We start from the raw sequence: 19,565 nt of genomic DNA, 5'->3' as shown, positions 1-19,565 counted from the left end.
TCTTGGCAAATACTTATAAATTAGACTAGAGTTTATATACATTGGGGTAGCCACCGATTCCGCGAACGTGTGGCTATCATCAAATGCTATAACTGCTGCAAGTTCAGACACATGTCACACACATGCTCCCAGGTTGTACAAACCTGCAGCCACTGCACTGGCAAGGGCCACAACTTCGCTGACTGCCCAAATAAGAGCACAGATACAGTTTGTGCTAACTGCGGAAGTCAAAATATGGATGCCTCCTATTCCTTCAGAGACAATATGTCTCCCATATACCAAAAATACAAGAGCTTGACCCAATCCAGAACAGATTATGGCACCACACCATAAACAATTCAACATTAAAGTAATTAAATTCTTCCAGCTAAATAGCTCATAGAACCAGGGCAGTAGCCGACCAGGTCAGGATGAAAGCCAATGACGAAAATATAGATATCATCATACTCCAATTACCATACGCAGCCGCCAATCAAATAAGGGGATACCCCCTACAATACAAGATCATGCAGCCTGAAAATGAAATCCCCTGGGCCGCTATTGTGGTCAGAAACCCAGATATAACAGTTACCAGGATCACTCATCTCTGGCCGGTCTGGGAGCCTTCTGCATCATAGCCCTTTATTGCCGCCCTAGAGAGGACATAACGATGGCTACCAGGTACCTAGAACATGTAACAAATATCTTCCCCGACCAGAAACTAATAATAGGAGTTGACGTGAACCAGCTTGGTAGAGCCATATCCCGGACAGGCAGGGGACAAGGAATGGTTAGTGCCTGGAGGAATTTCTAGCAACCTCAACGATAACAGTGGTTAATCCACTACCAACTTATTGCAACCTACAATGGGAATCAACCATCGATGTCTCCCTAGCCACTAGTAATATTTCTGGCAATATAACAGACTGGACGGTTTAGGATGCCTGGACAACGTCCGACCACAGGGTCCTGACCTTCCAACTCAACAGAGGCCATCAGAGACAATATCCCGAGAAAAAATGCTACACAGATATGCGTTGAACACTGCAAACTGGAACCAGTTCAGAGACACTATAATAGCAGAAAAAGATACACAGCAAGCTGCAATTCAAACAAACCAAGACCCTGACCAACTCCAAAAAAGTCACAGCAATCATCACTAAAGCAACGAATGCTGCCATAAAATGAAGAAAACCTGCCTCGGGTGCTGTACCATGGTGGAGTCTGGATCTCCAGAGACTCTGAAGAGAAGTCCAGGACAAACAAAAAAACATTCCAGAGAGCCAGACGCTCCTGGCCTGCCCCTGAAGTGGCAGGCCAGGAGCGTCTGGATGCACTGTGGGAAATCTACAAGGAGGCCAGAAACCAGTACACCTTGCTCATGCGCAGAAGTAAACAACTCTCGTGGGAAAATCTGGTCGCAACCACTGCAAACACTGACCCCTGGGGGGGGTCTACAAAGTAACCACTAATAAACTCCCCAGGAGAGAGGTAATTTCAACCACCATAACACCACAGGGAGATGTTACCAATTCTTGGGAGGCATTTGTCAACAATATTTTGGATGCGACCTTCCACCCTCATGTAGACCCGCAGGCACTCCAACAAATCAAGATGTGCACAGAGAATGACGACTATCGAACAGAAGACAGGGAACAGGATTTCACAATAGAGGAATTACAAATGGCTGCGTACCTTATTAAAAGTAAGAAATGTCCGGGTCTGGACCTCTTGGAGCTGGAAATCATCAGGAAGGTGGTGGAAATAGCCCCTGATATGCTACTGAACCTCTCCAGTCTGTCTCCAAACTGGGACCTATCCGAAGGACTGGAAAAAAGCAAATATTAAACTCATAATTAAAAACCCGAAAAAATGACCAGACCAACTGACTTCCTACAGACCAATAACCCTACTAACAGTCTGCAGTAAACTCTTGTAATGACTCCTGTTAACCAGAATACAGGCAAACCTAATGTCCCCAAACCAGTACGGCTTTAGACCGGGAACATTGACTGGATGCCCTGAAGAATCTCCTTGCACGTGCAGCTGCCACAGAAAACAAATACTTTCTGGCTATCTCTGTCGACTTTGCTGGGGCATTCGACACACTTTGGTGGCCGAGCGTCTTGGCCTGACTCTGGGGGACTGGGATGCCTAGAAACCTCTATGGAGTAATCCAAAGCTACCTCTCCAATAGTCTCATTATGGTGAATGCTCCTTATAAAATACTCACCAGAAAAATCAACAGAGGCTGTCCACAAGGCTCCGTTTTAGGACCCACGTTATAGAACATCATCTTGGTTGAATTCCTAAATACCGATATTGGAGAGGCATTTTCACAAGCCTTTGCAGACAACCTCATCCTGATGATAGAGGCAAATAGCAGAATCCAGCTGGAAAGAAAGGCAAATCATGCCCTTCAAATCCTACAAGAATAGACCAATATCCACTTCTTTAGGATCTCTGCAACCAAAATGGACCCCATTCTCCTCAAGGGTGCCCTAGATTACAGGAGACCCCCACAGATTAAGATTGATGGTGTCACACTACAACTTTCCAAGGAACTTAGATACCTGGGAGTAATACTGAGCCCCACTCTCTCCTTCCAGGCACACTTGAAATACATCCGTTAGAAGATACGGGGCTATACAGCCCTTGTTACCAGTCACAAAAAGGGATTGAAAAAGACCCTCAAGCTTTTTTACAAAGCCATCTTATTGCCGATAATTACCTATGCTTTCAGAGCATGGTACCCCAAAGTTACCATGGCTGTAAATCGCAGAATCCTCGACTCTATCCATAGAGCCATGTTGCTTGCTATAACCCCGGGCCTGCAGCACAGTTAGCACCTGCGTGCTGTAGGTGCTGACGGGAAATTTATCTTTAGACCTCGAAGTAGCTAAATGTAGAGTATTATAGGAACTCTCCAAGGGAAGAGCCTGTACCTTCGCCGACTTCGACGCAGATCCTACCACAAACCATTTTACTGAGAAAAAGAGACTTACAAATCACCTCATGCAGACTTGGCAAACCAGACAGGAGAATTCCCCAAAGGGAGAAGTCACCAAACGATTCTTCCCCAATGTTGGAAAACTACTCAATGGCTCCAGCATGGTTCACGCCGGGACTCCATGTGACCTTCCTTCTAACAGGACACGGTGCCTTTAAGGCTAAACTTACAGCCCTGGGCATTACAGATGACCCTACTTGCTGCTGTGGAGAGTTGGAGAACTGGCACCACCTCATGCATGAATGCTAACTTTATGATGACCTCCACTGCCAGCTCATCACCTGGATCACCTTTTTGCCCAGAGACAGAGAACAACACTTCCTGGACGGGAGGCAGGAATATATTGCCTTCTCCACGTTCGCTGAAGACTTGTACAGAAGAAGAAGACGGGGAACGCACACTAGCCACATAATGGCTATAAGCCAAAATGTGCACAACACCAAAGATGACCTACCGAGTAACCATGAAAATCGACAAAAAATCTGAATGAAGGACAAATAGCAGCCGTTCTGGTAGCCTGAGCCAAGCACTAGCCTGGCTCTCCTTTAACAGGAAAGGGCAGGGGGATGAGACGAGCAGGTGCCTTGCCCCTCTGCTACCCCAACTTTCCTTCTGGTGAGGCATGGGCATGCCTCACTGACCACCTGGGGGAATCTCCTCTGTCGCCCCCCATACCTTTGCCTTTCCCCTCCACCCTACCTATACATGACGCGAATGCCCTACACACTAAATTTAATCTAGCCCAAAAATAATCTTCGCCCATTCTCGGCTTAATTATCCCACGCACTGCACTGTTTCTGCCATATGAATCCATGCACACATGCTGTATGCAAACATCCAAAGTAATTACGACTGCATGGATGTATATATATTTATATATATATGTGTATATATATATATATATATATATATATGTATCGCTGTTGTGTATATGTGCATATATATATATATATATGTTCTTATATATGTATGTATACATAAGGTTTTTTTTTTTTTAGGTCCCAGCCGCCGAAATCTCAGGAAATTACGTGGTAGGACCTGCCAGAGTAACTTAAGTCTACTTGGTTCCTGGTCTGCCTCCATAGGGCAAAGGTGGGGCAACACTGAGCTCTAGTGGCTAAATGATCAGATGGACAACGGTACATGACAATACACAGGTACAATGCCCACACACTTTTAAACCTCTGGCATTCCCAGCAAACTGGTACACCCACAAAGAAAGCAACGCAGAGATGGGGGAAACCCCTGGTGTCGCATGACAACAATACACCTTACACCTTATTGGTAACTTATCCTAATTGCACATGCCGTAATGAACACTTTCCATAATGGTGAAAAAAGGTCTGGTTACCTCCACTTGAATCCCATGGGAGCTTGAACCCCTCCCAAAGTGGAGGGGATAACCTAACCTTTTTTCTTTAGAATCAGTCATATTTAGAAATACATTCATAAAAAAATAAATTTTTTTATGACTGTATGTTTATTTTCTTGTTCAATGATATGCCCTAATGGTGAAAAAAGGTCGGGTTACTTCCACTTGAATCCCATGGGAGCTTGAACCCCCTCCTGAAATGGTGGGGGTAACCTAACCTTTTTCCTTTAGAATCATGGGTGGACTAGGGCATAAATTGTTTATTAACAAAATATTAATTTTTTTTACTGTACTTTTATTTTTCAAGACACTCGTGTGGATACACACATATCATAACGTCAACCAACACATCAATAGCTATTCACTATATATATATATATATATATATATATGTCTTTCTTTCCCTATTATTTCCTAACCTAACGTTTAAGTTTAGGTCACGAAATATAAGGAAACCTTTTCTATTATTTCCTAACCTACCATTTAAGGTCAGGTTACGAAATATAACGAAAAATAAAAAAAATCTTTTCCTTTTTTTGTAACCAAACCTAAATCAACAATATAGTAAACACTCATGAACTCCAAAAATCTGCTTTTAATAATGAGGAAAAAACATAATGAAGAGCATAAAAATGAACAGAACGAAACTTTTATTAATTTAGTTTTCATCAAAAAATCAACCAGCATTTTATTTTCCTTACAAATTTCTTCCATCTTTAAAAGATTCATCACTACTATTACCTGTTTTCCATTCATCACAAACTGTTATGCACCATTCTTTACTCACAAATACACATTATAATGCCAACCAATGACTACACAGTAGCTTGTCGCTTGTCGTGCCCACCACCAATCATTTCATCGTTTGCCACACCTACCTGTCAATCAATATACCCTTCTCGGTTTTGGCACCAGACTAATAACACTTAACGTCTGTTTACTGAGCGAGCAGTGCTAGAGTCTGGTGTCGGGAAACTAATTTTCCGCATAAGTTATCTGACGTTTCTCATCGTTCTCGTGTTGGCTTTCTTTACCTTAGCCAATCTTGCCACTAATCAAACTTTTAGCTTTAGCATTAATAGAGACATGATGCATGAAAACAAGCTTATATATCATCAGCCAAAAAAAAAAAAAAAAAAAAAAAAACCAAACAAACAAACCTTCCCATTTCACCCATCCATTCAATCCAGGTTTGTCTAGTTCAGCTGGAAGATTGTTCCAGCATTCAACCATCTGGTAGCTAAAGATAAGTTGCCACACATCTATTCTACAACTGTCTTTCCTCAATTTGAATTTAGTATTATTATCCATAAGGTGCAGGGAAGTCAGAGGCTTTTGCTGCACCAGCCAAAAGCAAATTTCTGAGTTACCCTGTGCATGCGCACATGTGCACCAGAAGCAGAAGGGAATCGCCAAGAAAGATAAGAATGATGATATCCTGCTCAGGACCCTGGGTATGCCTAGCCCATACTCACCAGATTTGAGTGCCTGGGGTAAAATTTATGCCACCTTAGGTGCATAATCTGAGCAAGAGGAATAATGCCATCAGCACTGAGCTTCCTCAAACCATTCAAGACCTTATACACATGTTTACCTCATCAATCTCATTGCCCTTCTCTGCACTCGTTCCAGCAGTTCTACATCCTTCCTAAAATGAGGCTTCCAGACCTGTGTGCAGTATTCAAAGCGTGGCCTGACAAATGCCTTATACAAAGGATAACACCTCCTTATCCCTGCTAAAAAAAATTCCTGTATATCATTGACAAGACCCCCATGACCTGCTCTTGGCAGCCTGTCTGCACTGCTCAGAAAACTTCATATGTGACAGCACAATTACCCCTAGGTCTTTTTCATTCTACACTACCCTAAGTGTAGCACTGCTCAGTTGGTATGTTACTCTGCAGTTACTGCTACCAATATGCAGTACTTTGCATTTGTCAATGTTAAATTTCAGTCGCCACCTCTCGACCCATGTGCTCAACTTTTCTAGATCCTGTTGCAGCAGCGTACTGTAATTACTTTGTCATTACTTGTTTTGTGTCATCAATAACCCTGCCAACTTTCATATCATTTGCAAACTTGGACCTTAAGCCTGATATACCTTCATCAATATCATTGATAAATACAAAAATGGGCGAACCCTGTGGGACTACACTAATAACATTACTCCACAAAGAGCAGCGTCCATTGATTACCACTTTCAGTCATCACCCATTCAACCATTCCTTTATCCATAGCAGCAATTTGTCCATAATGCCATACTGCTCTAATTTGTAAAGCAGTCTTCCATGTGCAACAGTATCAAAATGCTGTGTCTGAACTATAACTACAGTCTTGCCTGAATGATCCGGAAGTATTTCTTTAAACAGTGACTCCATTATTTTCCCTGGAACAGAAGTTAACTAACAGGTCTGTAATTACTCATGTCACCCATTGATCCCCCCTTTTTGAATTGGGAATACATTTGCACATCTCCAGTTGGTCCAAACCGACTGGAGATATTCCCTGTAGTAATTTGGAGTTTCCTCATTTTGATCTTCTCTGGATTAATATCTCTCTACCACATTTTGTCAAATTTATCTGTTCCTCTATTGTTTTCTCAACTCCACTAATCACTTGGAGCTCTTTGACCTCTCTTTGAAACTTGACTTTCTTCAGTCCAACTTTACCTCACTTAATGCACTTCATGCATTAAGTGAGGTAATTTTTCTTGATGATTTTAATGTTCACAACTCCAGCTGGCTTGCATTTTCTAGTTGCATGGACCCAGCTGGTTGAGATGCTGAGGCTTTTGCAATTACTAATGACCTTGCACAGATTGTTTATTTAACTACCAAGATTCTGCCCAGACACGATAGGAGGGAGTATATGATAAGAGCCTTGTCGATCAATTCGGCCCTGGAAAGATTGTGCAAGGCTCAAGGGGTAGAATTTTTTTCAGCCTGGACTGTACTTGTTAACAGGAGAGATTGCTTCTACAGGGATGGGATACACTTAAATAGAAAGGGTGCAAGAATATTTGCTGATGCTATCGAGGCAGTGTTAGGTGGGTCGGAAAACTGCTAGCTTGGGGGGAGACAAAGACCAATAGATTGACAGTAGCCACTGGCAGAGGTGAAAGAGATTCTTGCACTGCTTCTATTAGAATGAGCAGAAGCCTGAAAAACAAGATGCATGGTATTTCAGAGACTGCTGGGAGCCATTGCGGTACAAGTAAACACATGGGTTGTGTTAGCGTGGCTAAGAATAGAAACAGGTGCAGGTATACTTGCGTGTACACCAGTGCTAGGAGTTTAGTAAATAAATTTGATGAATTTGAGGTATTGCTCTAAACATCAAAGGCAGATATTGTTGGGATATCAGAGACGTGGTGTCACACAGATATAAGGGATGCAGAAATGCAATTTGGGGAGTACAACGTCTACAGAAAGGATAGACAGGATAGGAAGGGGGGAGGGGTTATGCTATTAGTTAAGAAACACATAAAAACCAAGGAAGTGAAGCCAGTCGACATCGCTGGACAGTGCAGTGTTGAGTCAGTTTGGTGTGACATAAGCATTGGGAGATCAAAATTGAGAGTAGGAGTGTGCTATAGGCCTAATGACTCTGATGAGTATAATAAGGAACTGTACAGGGAAATAGAGTGGGCCAGTAAATCAGAGAGTCTTATAATGGGAGATTTTAATTTCCCAGATATTGACTGGAATTTGGGGGCTGGTTACTCACACACTAGCAGGGCTTTTGTGGATTTATTGGATGAATGTTTTCTACATCAGCATGTTCGGGAGGCAACTAGAGGGAGTAATACTCTTGATTTGATTATCAGCAGTGATTCTTCATGCATTAAGAATCTGCAGATAAATGAACCACTAGGTGGCAGTGATCACAGTGTGCTGAAGTGGGATTTACTGAAAGAGGTAACTACCATTAAGGTTAAGGGGAAGGGTTATTGCTTCCGTAAAGGCGACTACGATGGACTGAGACAGTATTTAAATTCTATACAGTGGGACCAACTGATGTTACCAACAGCAAATTCAAAATGGGAAGCATTCAAAGAACTTATCTTGGAAGCTACTAGGCTTTACATACCAACTAAGAAATATTGTTCAAGGTTTAGGCCAAAATGGATGTCAGATGAACTAATGAGGCATATGGCAGAGAAGAAAAATGCATGAGATACTTACAAATTAACACATGACACAGAAGCCTATGATAGATACAAGTTGATATGCAAACAAGTTACAAAGGAGGTTAGGCAGGCGAAGGCAGATTACGAGAAATCCTTGGCAAGGAATGCAAAGAAAAACAGCAAAGAGTTCTTTACTTATGTAAACTCTAGAAGGAAGGGGATGAATCAGATTGGTCCACTTGATATTGATGGGTCAACTGTTGATGATCCTGCTCAGGTAGCTAACAAACTAAATGAATATTTTGCATCGACATTCACACATGAGGAGTTATTCAGCAAGGGGAATGCCAGAGGTGTATTCAACTCTAGCAGTAAGCTAGAGAATCTTGAAATAACTGGGAGTAAAGTGGAGGAGAAACTGTTGAAGATAAACACAAGAAAGGCACCCGGGGTGGATGGGATCTATCCAGTTATATTAAAGGAGGCAGCAAAGGAAGTAAGCAAACCCGTAGCCATAATTATGAGAGCTTCCTTGGACTCAGGGGAGGTACCCATAGACTGGAAATGTGCAAATGTGACCCCAATTCACAAAGGAGGATCAAAGGCTGACACAAGTAATTATAGACCTGTGAGCTTAACTTCTGTTCCAGGAAAATTAATGGAGGCACTGGTTAAAGAAGCACTGCAGGATCATTTAGACAAGACTTCAGTTATAGCTCAGACACAGCATGGTTTTGTTAAGGGGAAGTCTTGCCTGACCAACTTGATTGGATACTATGATGCAGTCACAAAAGAACTGGATGCAGGGAATAACTTTGATATTATATACTTGGATCTTAGAAAGGCTTTTGATACTGTTGCACATGGAAGACTGCTACACAAATTGGAGCAGTGTGACATTGGAGGCAAATTGCTGCTATGGATAAAGGGGTGGTTGAGGGGGAGAAGACAGAGAGTGGTAATCAATGGACACTGCTCATCGTGGACTAATGTTATTAGTGGAGTCCCTCAGGGCTCAGTGTTGGGTCCATTACTGTTTTCTGTATTTATAAATGATATTGATGATGGTATATCAAGCTTAATGTCTAAGTTTGCAGATGATATAAAGGTTGGCAGGGTTGTCAAGGACACTACTGACACTATGCTGCTGCAACAGGATCTGGAAAGGTTGAGCAGATGGGCTGAGTGGTGGCAAATGAAGTTTAACATTGACAAATGTAAAGTACTACACATGGGAAAAAGCAACCCCAGAGCAACGTATCAACTCTGTGGTACTACACTGACAGTGGTAGAGAATGAAAGGGACTTGGGGGTGATTGTGCAGGCAGATATGAAGTTCTCTGAGCAGTGCAGACGGGCTGCAAGAGTAGCTCATGGAGTATTGTCAATGATATACAGGAATTTTTCCAGCAGGGATAAGGAGGTGATTATTCCATTGTATAAGGCAATGATCAGGCCACACCTAGAGTACTGTATACAGGTCTGGAGGCCTCATTTCAAGAAGGATGTAGAGCTGCTGGAACGAGTACAGAGAAGGGCAACAAGATTAGTGAATGGAACAAAGGGGTGCTCTTACGAAGAAAGGCTTAAGTTTTGTAAATTACAGTGTCTGGAGACTAGGCACCAGCGAGGTGATCTGATAGAGGTGTATAAAGCCTTGAATGGTTTAAGCATGCTCAATGCTGATGGGATTCTTCCTCTAGCTCAGAAAAATCACCTGAGAGGGCATAAATTCAAATTGAGGAAAGACAGATGTAGGATAGACGTGCGGAAATTTGCCTTTAGCCAGCGAGTGGTTGGTTGGTGGAACAGACTTCCATCCCTTGTCGTGGAAGTTGATAGCCTAAATAAGTTTAAGGCTCAGCTGGACAGGTATTTTGAACGAACAGAGGGGTGAAGTGGAAGTGGGTTGTTTTTTTTTTTTTTTGGCTGATGCTGCATAAGCTTGCTTTCTTGCATCAAATGCCTCTACTAATGCTAATGCTACCACAATACGAGACAATCCTAATCACTGAGCCAACACGCTTGATCTTTTTCTTACAAACAACTCTTCTAAGTATGCAGTCGTGGTGAGTGGTCCTCTAGTCACCTAAGATCACAACTTGGTGATGGTCTCTTCTCCAACGGAGCCTTTCTCTCATGGCCATTCCCAACCTCTTGTTGTTTGGCATTACAAGAATGCAAAATGGGATGATCTGCGAGATTTATTTTCTTCTTTTCATTGGTCTGATTACCGTTTCAAAATTTCTGATGTCATTGTTTGCTCAGATCACGTTAGTGAAATTATTCTTGTGGGGATGGAATCCTTTATTCCACACTCCACCTTAAAATCTCATCCTTTATCTAAACCCTGGTTTTCCATATATGTGTGCCAAGGCTGTTCAAGAGAAGAATGTCGCATATTGTAATTGGCTAGTTTCCAAATCTTCAGTTTCATTTTCTGCCTACACCAAAGTTTGCACCTATTGTAAAGCAGTTATTGATCATTCCAAACTTGAATTCAAACAGGCTGTGAGTAGAAAACTTGCTTCTTGTTCAGATGGTATCCGAGCATTCCACTCTCTTGCCAAAGAGAGTGGAATGCTCGGATACCATCTGGACAAGAAGCAAGTGCTATTGGCCATGACTTTTGTGTTCTCTGTTACCACCTCTGTCAAACCCAGATGATTCTATTGCCACTTCACCCAAGGATAAAGCTGACCTGCTAGCATCCTATTTTTCTTCCGACTCTTGTATTAATGATCTTGGTAAACCACCTCCCACCATCCCCAGTACGCTCCATTTAATGCCTTCTCTAATCTTCCGTGAAAATGATGTCAGAAGGATTTTGACGAATCACGATGCTAAGAAAACTCAAGATCTTAACGGTATTTCTCCATTTGTTCTCAAAACCTGTGCTCCTGAACTTGCTCCTGTTCTGTGTTGCCTTTTTTCACTTTCTTATTCCAGAGGTGTTTTTCCTTCTGCTTGGAAATTTGCTCATATCCAGCCAGTTTCTAAAAAGCATGACAAATCCCTCCCACCCAATTATCATCCCGTTGCAGTTACTTCTACTCTTTCTAAAGTAATGGAGAAATCAATTAACCACGCACCAACTCAGACTATCTAGAAACCTTCAATCTGATCAATGATTGCCAGTACTGATTCCGTCAGTGTCGATCCACCGGCGATATTCTGGCCTATGTTACCCATCTATGGAGAAATTCAATGGAAAAGTTTGGTGAAACTCAAGCAGTTGCTCTTGACATTTCAAAGGTGTTTTTAATTGTGTTTAATATAAAGGTCTTTTAAATAAGCTTCCATATTATAGTTTGCCTACTGTTTTTTGTAATTGGATATCCAGTTTTCTTCTGACCGCTCATGCCTGTAATGGTAGATGGCTCTCTGTTGTCTAACTTCTCCACTAATGCTAGTGTTCCCCAAGGTTCAGTTCTTTCTCCTACTCTTTTCCTCATATATTAATGACCTTCTCCCATTGACCGGAAATTATCCATAGTTTTGCTGATGACTTTGCAGTTTGAGAAACCTTGCCCTGCTCAAACAGCTTCAACTTCTCGAATATCCACTACCAATTCCTTAAATGCCTATCTCCAGGTAGTTCTCCAGTGGGGCAGAGATAACTTATTTGATTTGGGGCAGAGATAACTTATTTGATTTCAATCCTTCCATAATTCAGTCCTGTCTTGTATCTCACAAAAATTGAATCTTCTGCTCCTTTGCTTATCTTCGATGACACTCCAATTTCTAGGCAAGATCATATATCTCTTTTGGAGATTAATCTAACTTCTAATCTCTCTTGGCATAAACACATTACAAATATTGCTTGCTCTGTGTCTGAAACACTGCGTTTTTTTCTTTTGTTGTGTTACTTTTCCCTCGTCTGGGGTGGTGAACCCAAAAACTTCTCTCAGACCTCTAGATTCCATTCAAAAGAGGGCAGTTAGGTTAATTAGTGACTCATCTCTAACAGAGTCTCTCCATTCTGTCTCATAGCCTTTTTGTTTCTGCTGCATGCCTTTTCGATTATAGAGGCATGCCTTATGCAATTATAGAGGCCAATTCAGGCCTCTGTAATTCCTGCTCTCTCTTTCAAAGCAATTCGAACACGTGCCACAACCAGTCAACATCCTTTTATTGTCCAACTTTAAACTCACAGAACCAACTTTTCTTCTTGCCCATTTATTCATTTAACTTCCATTTTGTGGAACAGCCTTCCTTCATTCATATTTCCAGAATATTACAATCTACAGAAGTTAGTCTAATGTCAACAAATATCTTCTTTCATCTTTTCAACCTCCAACCCATGCACAGTACTAAGTACTATAGGTTCTAATACCTTTTGTGTTTGGAGTTTTCATAAAAATAAATAAATAAATAAAAAATAGAAGGTACCCTACTGTGAGATGAATTGCTACGGCCTCTGTGTAGTGGTCAGTACCGTAGGCTGAAAGAGGGTATGTTACCCAGAAGGATGGTGACTCCTCTTTGGCAGGTCCATCATCAGCTCTGGCTTTCAGAATGATAGTACAGCTGCACATATTATGGTCTTCTCTTGCCTTTAAATATGTCTCCTGAAGGTAGAAGCAGGTTGGCTTTACTTACACAGTAGGGCCTTAATGTGTTCACTATTTTGACAGAAACCATGGCAGTTCCACTGCAGAAATTTGAACATGGATGTTACTTAGATTTGCTGGATCTGTCTGAGGGCTTTGCTTTTTCAGTCTTGGATTTATCCTTTTTAGGGAATCAGAGACTTTATCCATTGTCCATATCTTCCCACATACAGTTCTAATACTGTGTCTTCATTTGCTCCTTCACTTCTTTCCATTTTTTTTTTTATTTATTGCAAGAAGTGAAAGAGGGTATTTTGTCCTCAGGTTTTTTGTCTTCTCTGTATAATTTGGTTTAGTTAGAGGTGGAACAATTAATGGCACTAATATGGAAGTGGCTGACAGCTAATTGAATATTTTGTGCTGGCTTTTGAGTGTTCAATAAGTAGAATGCAGTGGAAGCAAAAGATTCTTTTGGTGGGATTGTCACATCAGTTTGAATTCCAACAGACTGCCTCCCTGCAGCCTTCTGAATATGTGGACTTATTGCTACTTATTAGCATTACTATTTTTCTTGCCTCCTGATATGAAATATTCAGCTCTATTTTGTGTCAGTGTATTTATTTCCTTTTCTTATTTCTATTAGTGGCAACCAGAGGTTTCTGGTTGGTACTAAAATCCCATTTTCATGCATTGGTCCATGAAAATTCCTTTAACTGCTATCACTCCCTGTAGCTTTAGTAATGTCGTGGAGGTCTCACTCTGAAATGACACCTCTCAATGACTTTAGTATTCTACATAGTGTTACAGTAATTGGAATTCCTTCAATTGACTTTGCTTGGAGTGCCTGTCATTTTTGGTTTCAATTAAGCAGACCCCAGAATGAAGCCTCAATTGATTTAAGGGAACCTGCTAACCCCTCTAAACCCTTCTGTGTGAAAAATGATGACATTTTCCCAATTGGTTTCTCAGTTTGTGAATGTATAATCAAGAATCATGGTGTGGGACTTGACATTACTTCAGTTTGGGTTCTCTTTGCTGCACTGTCATGGTCTGTTTTAATTTTCTGATAAAGACTGTGTTGGGGGCACCAGAAGAAATAACATTATCAGGATTCATGAGTTTTTTTTTAAATTTTGTTTCAGTACCTGGGTTCTCACTCACATGGAGCTGGAATAGGATGCTCACTATCCATCAAGCAATAAATGCACTTGAGAATGAGATGCCAGGGCAATTTGGACATCATACTCACACCTCCACCAGCTTGAATCCTGTCCATAAGAACCATGAGGGTAGGGACATGGTTGACTCTTGCAAGCGAACCAACTAGCTGATTGATCCTATGCAAGCAAATCCAAGGATCACCAATCTTGTTGAAGCTGGGTCCCTCAAACACCAGGTTCCCTTTTTTGAGTTTCCATAGGTCATAGTGCATGGCAAACATGCTAGATTCCTATGATCTTAGCCTTGAACTTAGACTATGGGCATTGGATACCAGTGATGCTAATCTGGAGGACAAGCAGTGTCACTGAGAGGTCCCCCTCACCTTGTACAAGTGCCCACGTTGAGGGAACATTAGGGGCATATTGCTACTATGCATAAAACGATGGTTGACTGGCAAAAGACAGTGGTTATTAATGGATGCTGCCTTTATTGGACTGATGTTATTAGTGGGGTACCTCAAGGTTTAGTGCTAGTCCCTTGGACTGTTCTCACTATTTATTAACGATATTGATGAAGGCACACCAAGCTTAATTTCTATATTTTCTGATGATACAAAGGTTGACAGAGTAGTTAAGGGAATTAACCAATTATGAGATGCTGACAATACTTGGATAACTTAGGCAGATGGGTGAGAAGTGGCAACTGAGGTTTGACATTGAGAAATGCAAAGTACTGCATTTAGACAGCAATAATCCCAGAATAACATGTTAAATGAGTATCACTCACTTCTCCAAAAAACAGATTGACCAGAGGCAGTTATCCATATCGAGAATACCGGGAATACGCCTTAATCTTCTGACTGGCTACGGAAACCATATTGACTAGCCCAACTTCTCCGTAGATGGGATAAGTGGCTGCATAGGTTTTACGGGCACCACTAACTTTGCAGAACAGTAATCCCTTAATTAGCACTTTATAACTGTCTAAATTGCCTAAAAGCCAGAGGTGGGAACAATGTACAGAGTTAGGTCTTTCGTAATCCGTTCGTTATATGGAAATTTTCTTCTTTCTATGGAAACTATTTTAAATGTAATTACCAAGGGGAATTCAAAAAAAAATTCACTATAAAGAAGTTCATTAAACAGTGGTCCGACTGTAATTAAATCAAAAATGAAGTAATTTTAAAATACAACTGGTCAGGTGTGCCCTTAAAATGCTGGGGCTGAGAATGGGGCCCAGCCCCATTCCCAGCCCGGAAATATTTCATAGTTCCGGCTCTGTATACTCGGTAATTAAATTCAGGATTTAATTTGTAAAATAAGTTATCGTTTCAGCAATGGGCTCACAAATTTTCAAAAAAAAAAAAAAAAAAAATGGGCTCTCGTGAATCCACTTTAGCTCACCACTGGTTAGGCAACATCTTGAGTATTACTTATGGGCTTGTAAATCTCATTTTATGATGGATGTATATCTATTGGAACATTTACAGAGATGAGCAAAAAAGATTAGTATGGAACACAAAAGGGTACCCTTAGTAAGAAAGATTTTGCTATAAAGTGCATCATCTGGAAACTAGACACCTGCAAAGAGACCTGATTGAGTTTTTAAGGTTCTAAATGGATTGAGCAAATTAAATGCCAACAGCATTCTAACATTTGCTCAGACAATACATATATAAGGGGACATAAATTTAAACTAAAGAAGCATGGTTGCAGAATAGATGTACAAAATTTGCTTTTGTTGAAAGTAATTGATTATTGGAATGAAGTTCCATCTAGTGTTGTTGAAGTGCATAGCTTGAAGGCATTCAAAAAAAGGACTAGACAAATCATTAAACAGTGCAGAAAGATAATGTTGTTGTTTTTTTTTTTCCTGATGCTATTTAAACTTTCTTCCTTGTATTATTTGACACTACTAGTACTAATACAAGAATAAATAACCCCTGACTTGGTGCCATGAAGGATTTTGTAATGTCATAGTTCCTGCATGTACCTTTGTACTGTGCAGTAAATATTGTAAAGACTGAGGATCAGTTGCAGTAATAATCATTTACTAAAAAACGAAAAAATACTAAAATTAAGATAACATGCTTTTGTGAAAAGGCATTCAATGACAAAACTATAAAATGACTTGACAGTGAGGTCCAAAGAGAGTTCAAAACATTGTCCAAATTTATATACTGTTGAGTTATTTGATTTTACCATTAGTGGTAGTGGCAAATGTGTAAGGAAGCAAGCTTATAGCACCAGTCAAAAAAAAATGCATGCTACCCACCTCATCTGTCTGTCCCCTCTAATATGTACATTTCTTCCTTAAATTTATTCTACCTTCCACAACAGTGTAGTTTGTTCCAACAAATAATTACTTTCTGGCTGAAAGCAAGTTTTGTTTTGTTAACTTTGTTATTATTATTATCATTAGGAAGAAGTAGAAGGGAATCACTAAGGAAGAGAAGAATAATGATCTCCAGCTCAGGACCCTGGGTGTGCCAAGCGCATACTCACCAGATGTGAGCCCCTGGGGTATTAGTAGTGGAAAATGATGCAATGAAGCAAGCTTATACAGCATTCCAAAAAAAAAAAAAAAAAAAACCTACCCAACTCATCTGTCAGTCCCCTCTAATAATTTGTTTAATTATTCATTGAATTTATTCATAATATTCACTTTTACAGCACCAGGTAGTAATCTCTTCCTGGAATTAATTAGTCTGGCTGAAAGCAAATTTTCACACATCTATCCTGTGGTCATCCTTTTTTGCTTATATCTCCTTTTCGGAGCAATATGGCCTTAGTTGCTAATGCTCCTAAAAACCAAATAACAACAACATATCTCCTTGTCTGTGCTGTCTGAGAAAGAATAAGGATGTCATCAGCATTTAGTTTATTCAATCCATTTAAGCCTTAAATATTTCAATCAGATCTTCTCATAATAAACTTTAGATTTACATGGATGAACTGTTTTAATATCTAATTTTCCTAGTTAGATTATTTTCCTAATTTTCCTATTAGATTATACCCATATATGCCTTTCACATAAGAAATTATATAATCATTTTCATTAGCTTTTCTAAATTATTTAATGGATTATTTCTTTCCTCTTCCAGTAATTTTTCTTACATCTCCTAATGCCACTTCATGCTATTTTCTGGGCAGTCTTGAAGAGCCTGCATAACTCATTGTGCCTTGAGCTGCTGCTTTTCCTATGGCAACCAGATCTGGGAATAGAGATGGTAAAATGGCTATGTATTGCATTGATTGGGTCTTAAGATGATATTGTAATTTGTTTTTTGAACAATCATTTTGAATATGATATTTATAATGACTAGTAATTTAATTTGAACATTGAAACTAATTATACATTTAATTGTTGTCTTTATGGTTTGCAGTTGCTTTTTGTTTATTAAAATGAGAGAGAGAAATATTTTTAGATATATTTTTCTGATTGTGCTTTTGATATATACCCAGCTAATAAAAGCCCTCTGCAAGTAGGGCCAACATTATTGGTCATTTTATAGATAAATGCTCATCCTGTGTCTCTTTCTGTTGACCTTGGGACAGTGGAGAAGCTATACTGCCAGGTCTGCCACTGCAGGGGAGTGGCAGTGGCAGATAGTTGTGGTTTTGCATAGCTATTAGCCTTCTAGTTGGTGCATCCTTAAAAGTCTCACTTAATGGTGCATCTGAGTCCTCTGACTTCATGGAAATGTTTGTAATAATGACAGTAAATAATTTCAAATTGAGCTATATTCATTACTTTGACAGTATATATATCTATTTATTTACTGGATATAAGAAGAAGATATACTACTAACTTATATCTACTAGATATAAGAAGAAAAAGTATCTATTTTTTTAATGTATTTATTTTTTTATAAATTAACATTAAACCAGGATTAAAAATTATCACAGCAGCTAGTAGATATTTTATTAAAGTGTATAAATGCACATGGTATTTCATCCTGTGAAATATATTTTACTCATATATAGTAGAAACATTTTTTAAAGTTTTAAAATTAAAGCTTAAGAATGAAAACTTTTAAAAATAAAAGTCTTATAATAAGTCCTTTATTATACACTATGTTTTAAAAAAATTAAAGAATTTGAGAGTCATCAGGTGCATAATATGTGAATCAGATTATAAATAAAAGTCATCAATAAATCTATAAATGAAATTGACAATATTGTACACATGATTTCAGTGACCATGATTCAAGCCCACATGACTACCTACATACAGTGCTGTTTCTTGTATTCTCTGCATCATGTAAACTCCTGACAATGTAGTCATCCTTTTTTTTATGAAAACCCCAATCATGAAAGTTATTAGAACCAATAGTACTTAGTACCATGCATGGACTGAAGGTTGAGAAGTTGTTGACATTAGACTTGAACTTCTGTAGATTGTCATTTTCAGGAAATATTTATGACATGCTGGACAGACAACTTATGTGATTGAGACCCGCTAATATTCGTAAAATTAGACAGAGGCTATACTATTGTGATTTTTCTCTTGTAGAGAATCTTGAGTCCTCATTTTGAATTTAAATCAATGTTTTGAAATTTAACCAAATCAAAAATAAAAATAGAATACTAAATATAATAAATGAGATCTTAAGATTATATTTCAAGTCAGGAAATCTCTTACCTGAGATATTTTCCAGGAATAACTGCATCCATGTAAGATGTAATCAGAATAGATGGAAATTGTTTCAAAGATCTGCTTAAAGGAAGGGAAAAACCTTGCAACAAGACAAAGGAATTAAAATAATCTTTTACCCTAAATCCATGCATGGCAAATAATTGAGAGTATAATGGGAGAAATATTTATGAAGGAAGGTTGTTCCAGAAAATGGAAGTTAAATGAAGAAGAAGAAAAGTTGGTTCTGTGAGTTTGAAGCTGGACAGTAAAAGGATGTTGCCTGGTTGCAACATGTGTTCGGACCTCTTTGGAAGAGAGATTGGGATTTATAGAAACCAATTCAGAAGAAGAACAGTGCCCTTAGAAGTATCTATAGAAAAGGCATGCAGCAAAAACAGAATGTCTATGAGACAGAGAGTGGAGAGACTCTGTTAGACATGAGCCATTACTTAACCTAACTGCCCTCTTTTGAATGGAATCTATAAGCCTCAGAAAGGTTTTGGAGGCACCGCCCCTGATGTGGGAACAAAATTTCATGGTAGGGCGACTACTTTATGATTTGTACAAAGTGTGAACAGCTGTTTGAAAGAAATTAACACTGAGAGCAAAGAGAAAACCCAGTTGTTTAGTTGCAGTGGAAGCAATATTTGTAATATGCTTGTTCCAAGAGGGATTGGTGCCTCTGTAGCCAGGAGGGCAGGAGCAGCAGTGCGTAGCACACGC

The 19,565-nt window shown here is 39.6% G+C and overlaps 1 protein-coding gene across 1 annotated transcript in view; it reads left to right on the top strand.

Annotated features, from left to right (window-relative positions):
- Positions 1-19,565, top strand: part of LOC150078492 (transcriptional regulator protein Pur-beta-like) — a 247,945-nt gene that overhangs the window by 36,093 nt on the left and 192,287 nt on the right. The window contains exon 3 of the mRNA XM_090384653.1: positions 17,308-17,433. Within this exon, the coding sequence (XP_090240779.1) occupies positions 17,406-17,433 (28 nt within the window). The 5' untranslated portion in view covers positions 17,308-17,405. The remainder of the gene's footprint in view (positions 1-17,307; positions 17,434-19,565) is intronic.

Source organism: Mastigoproctus giganteus, chromosome 11, assembly GCF_048544385.1.
Source record: "Mastigoproctus giganteus isolate SK-2022 chromosome 11, ASM4854438v1, whole genome shotgun sequence".
Lineage (NCBI taxonomy): Eukaryota > Metazoa > Arthropoda > Arachnida > Uropygi > Thelyphonidae > Mastigoproctus > Mastigoproctus giganteus.
Note: the sequence above shows the minus strand (reverse complement) of the source record. Positions and strands in the feature narration are given on the sequence as shown.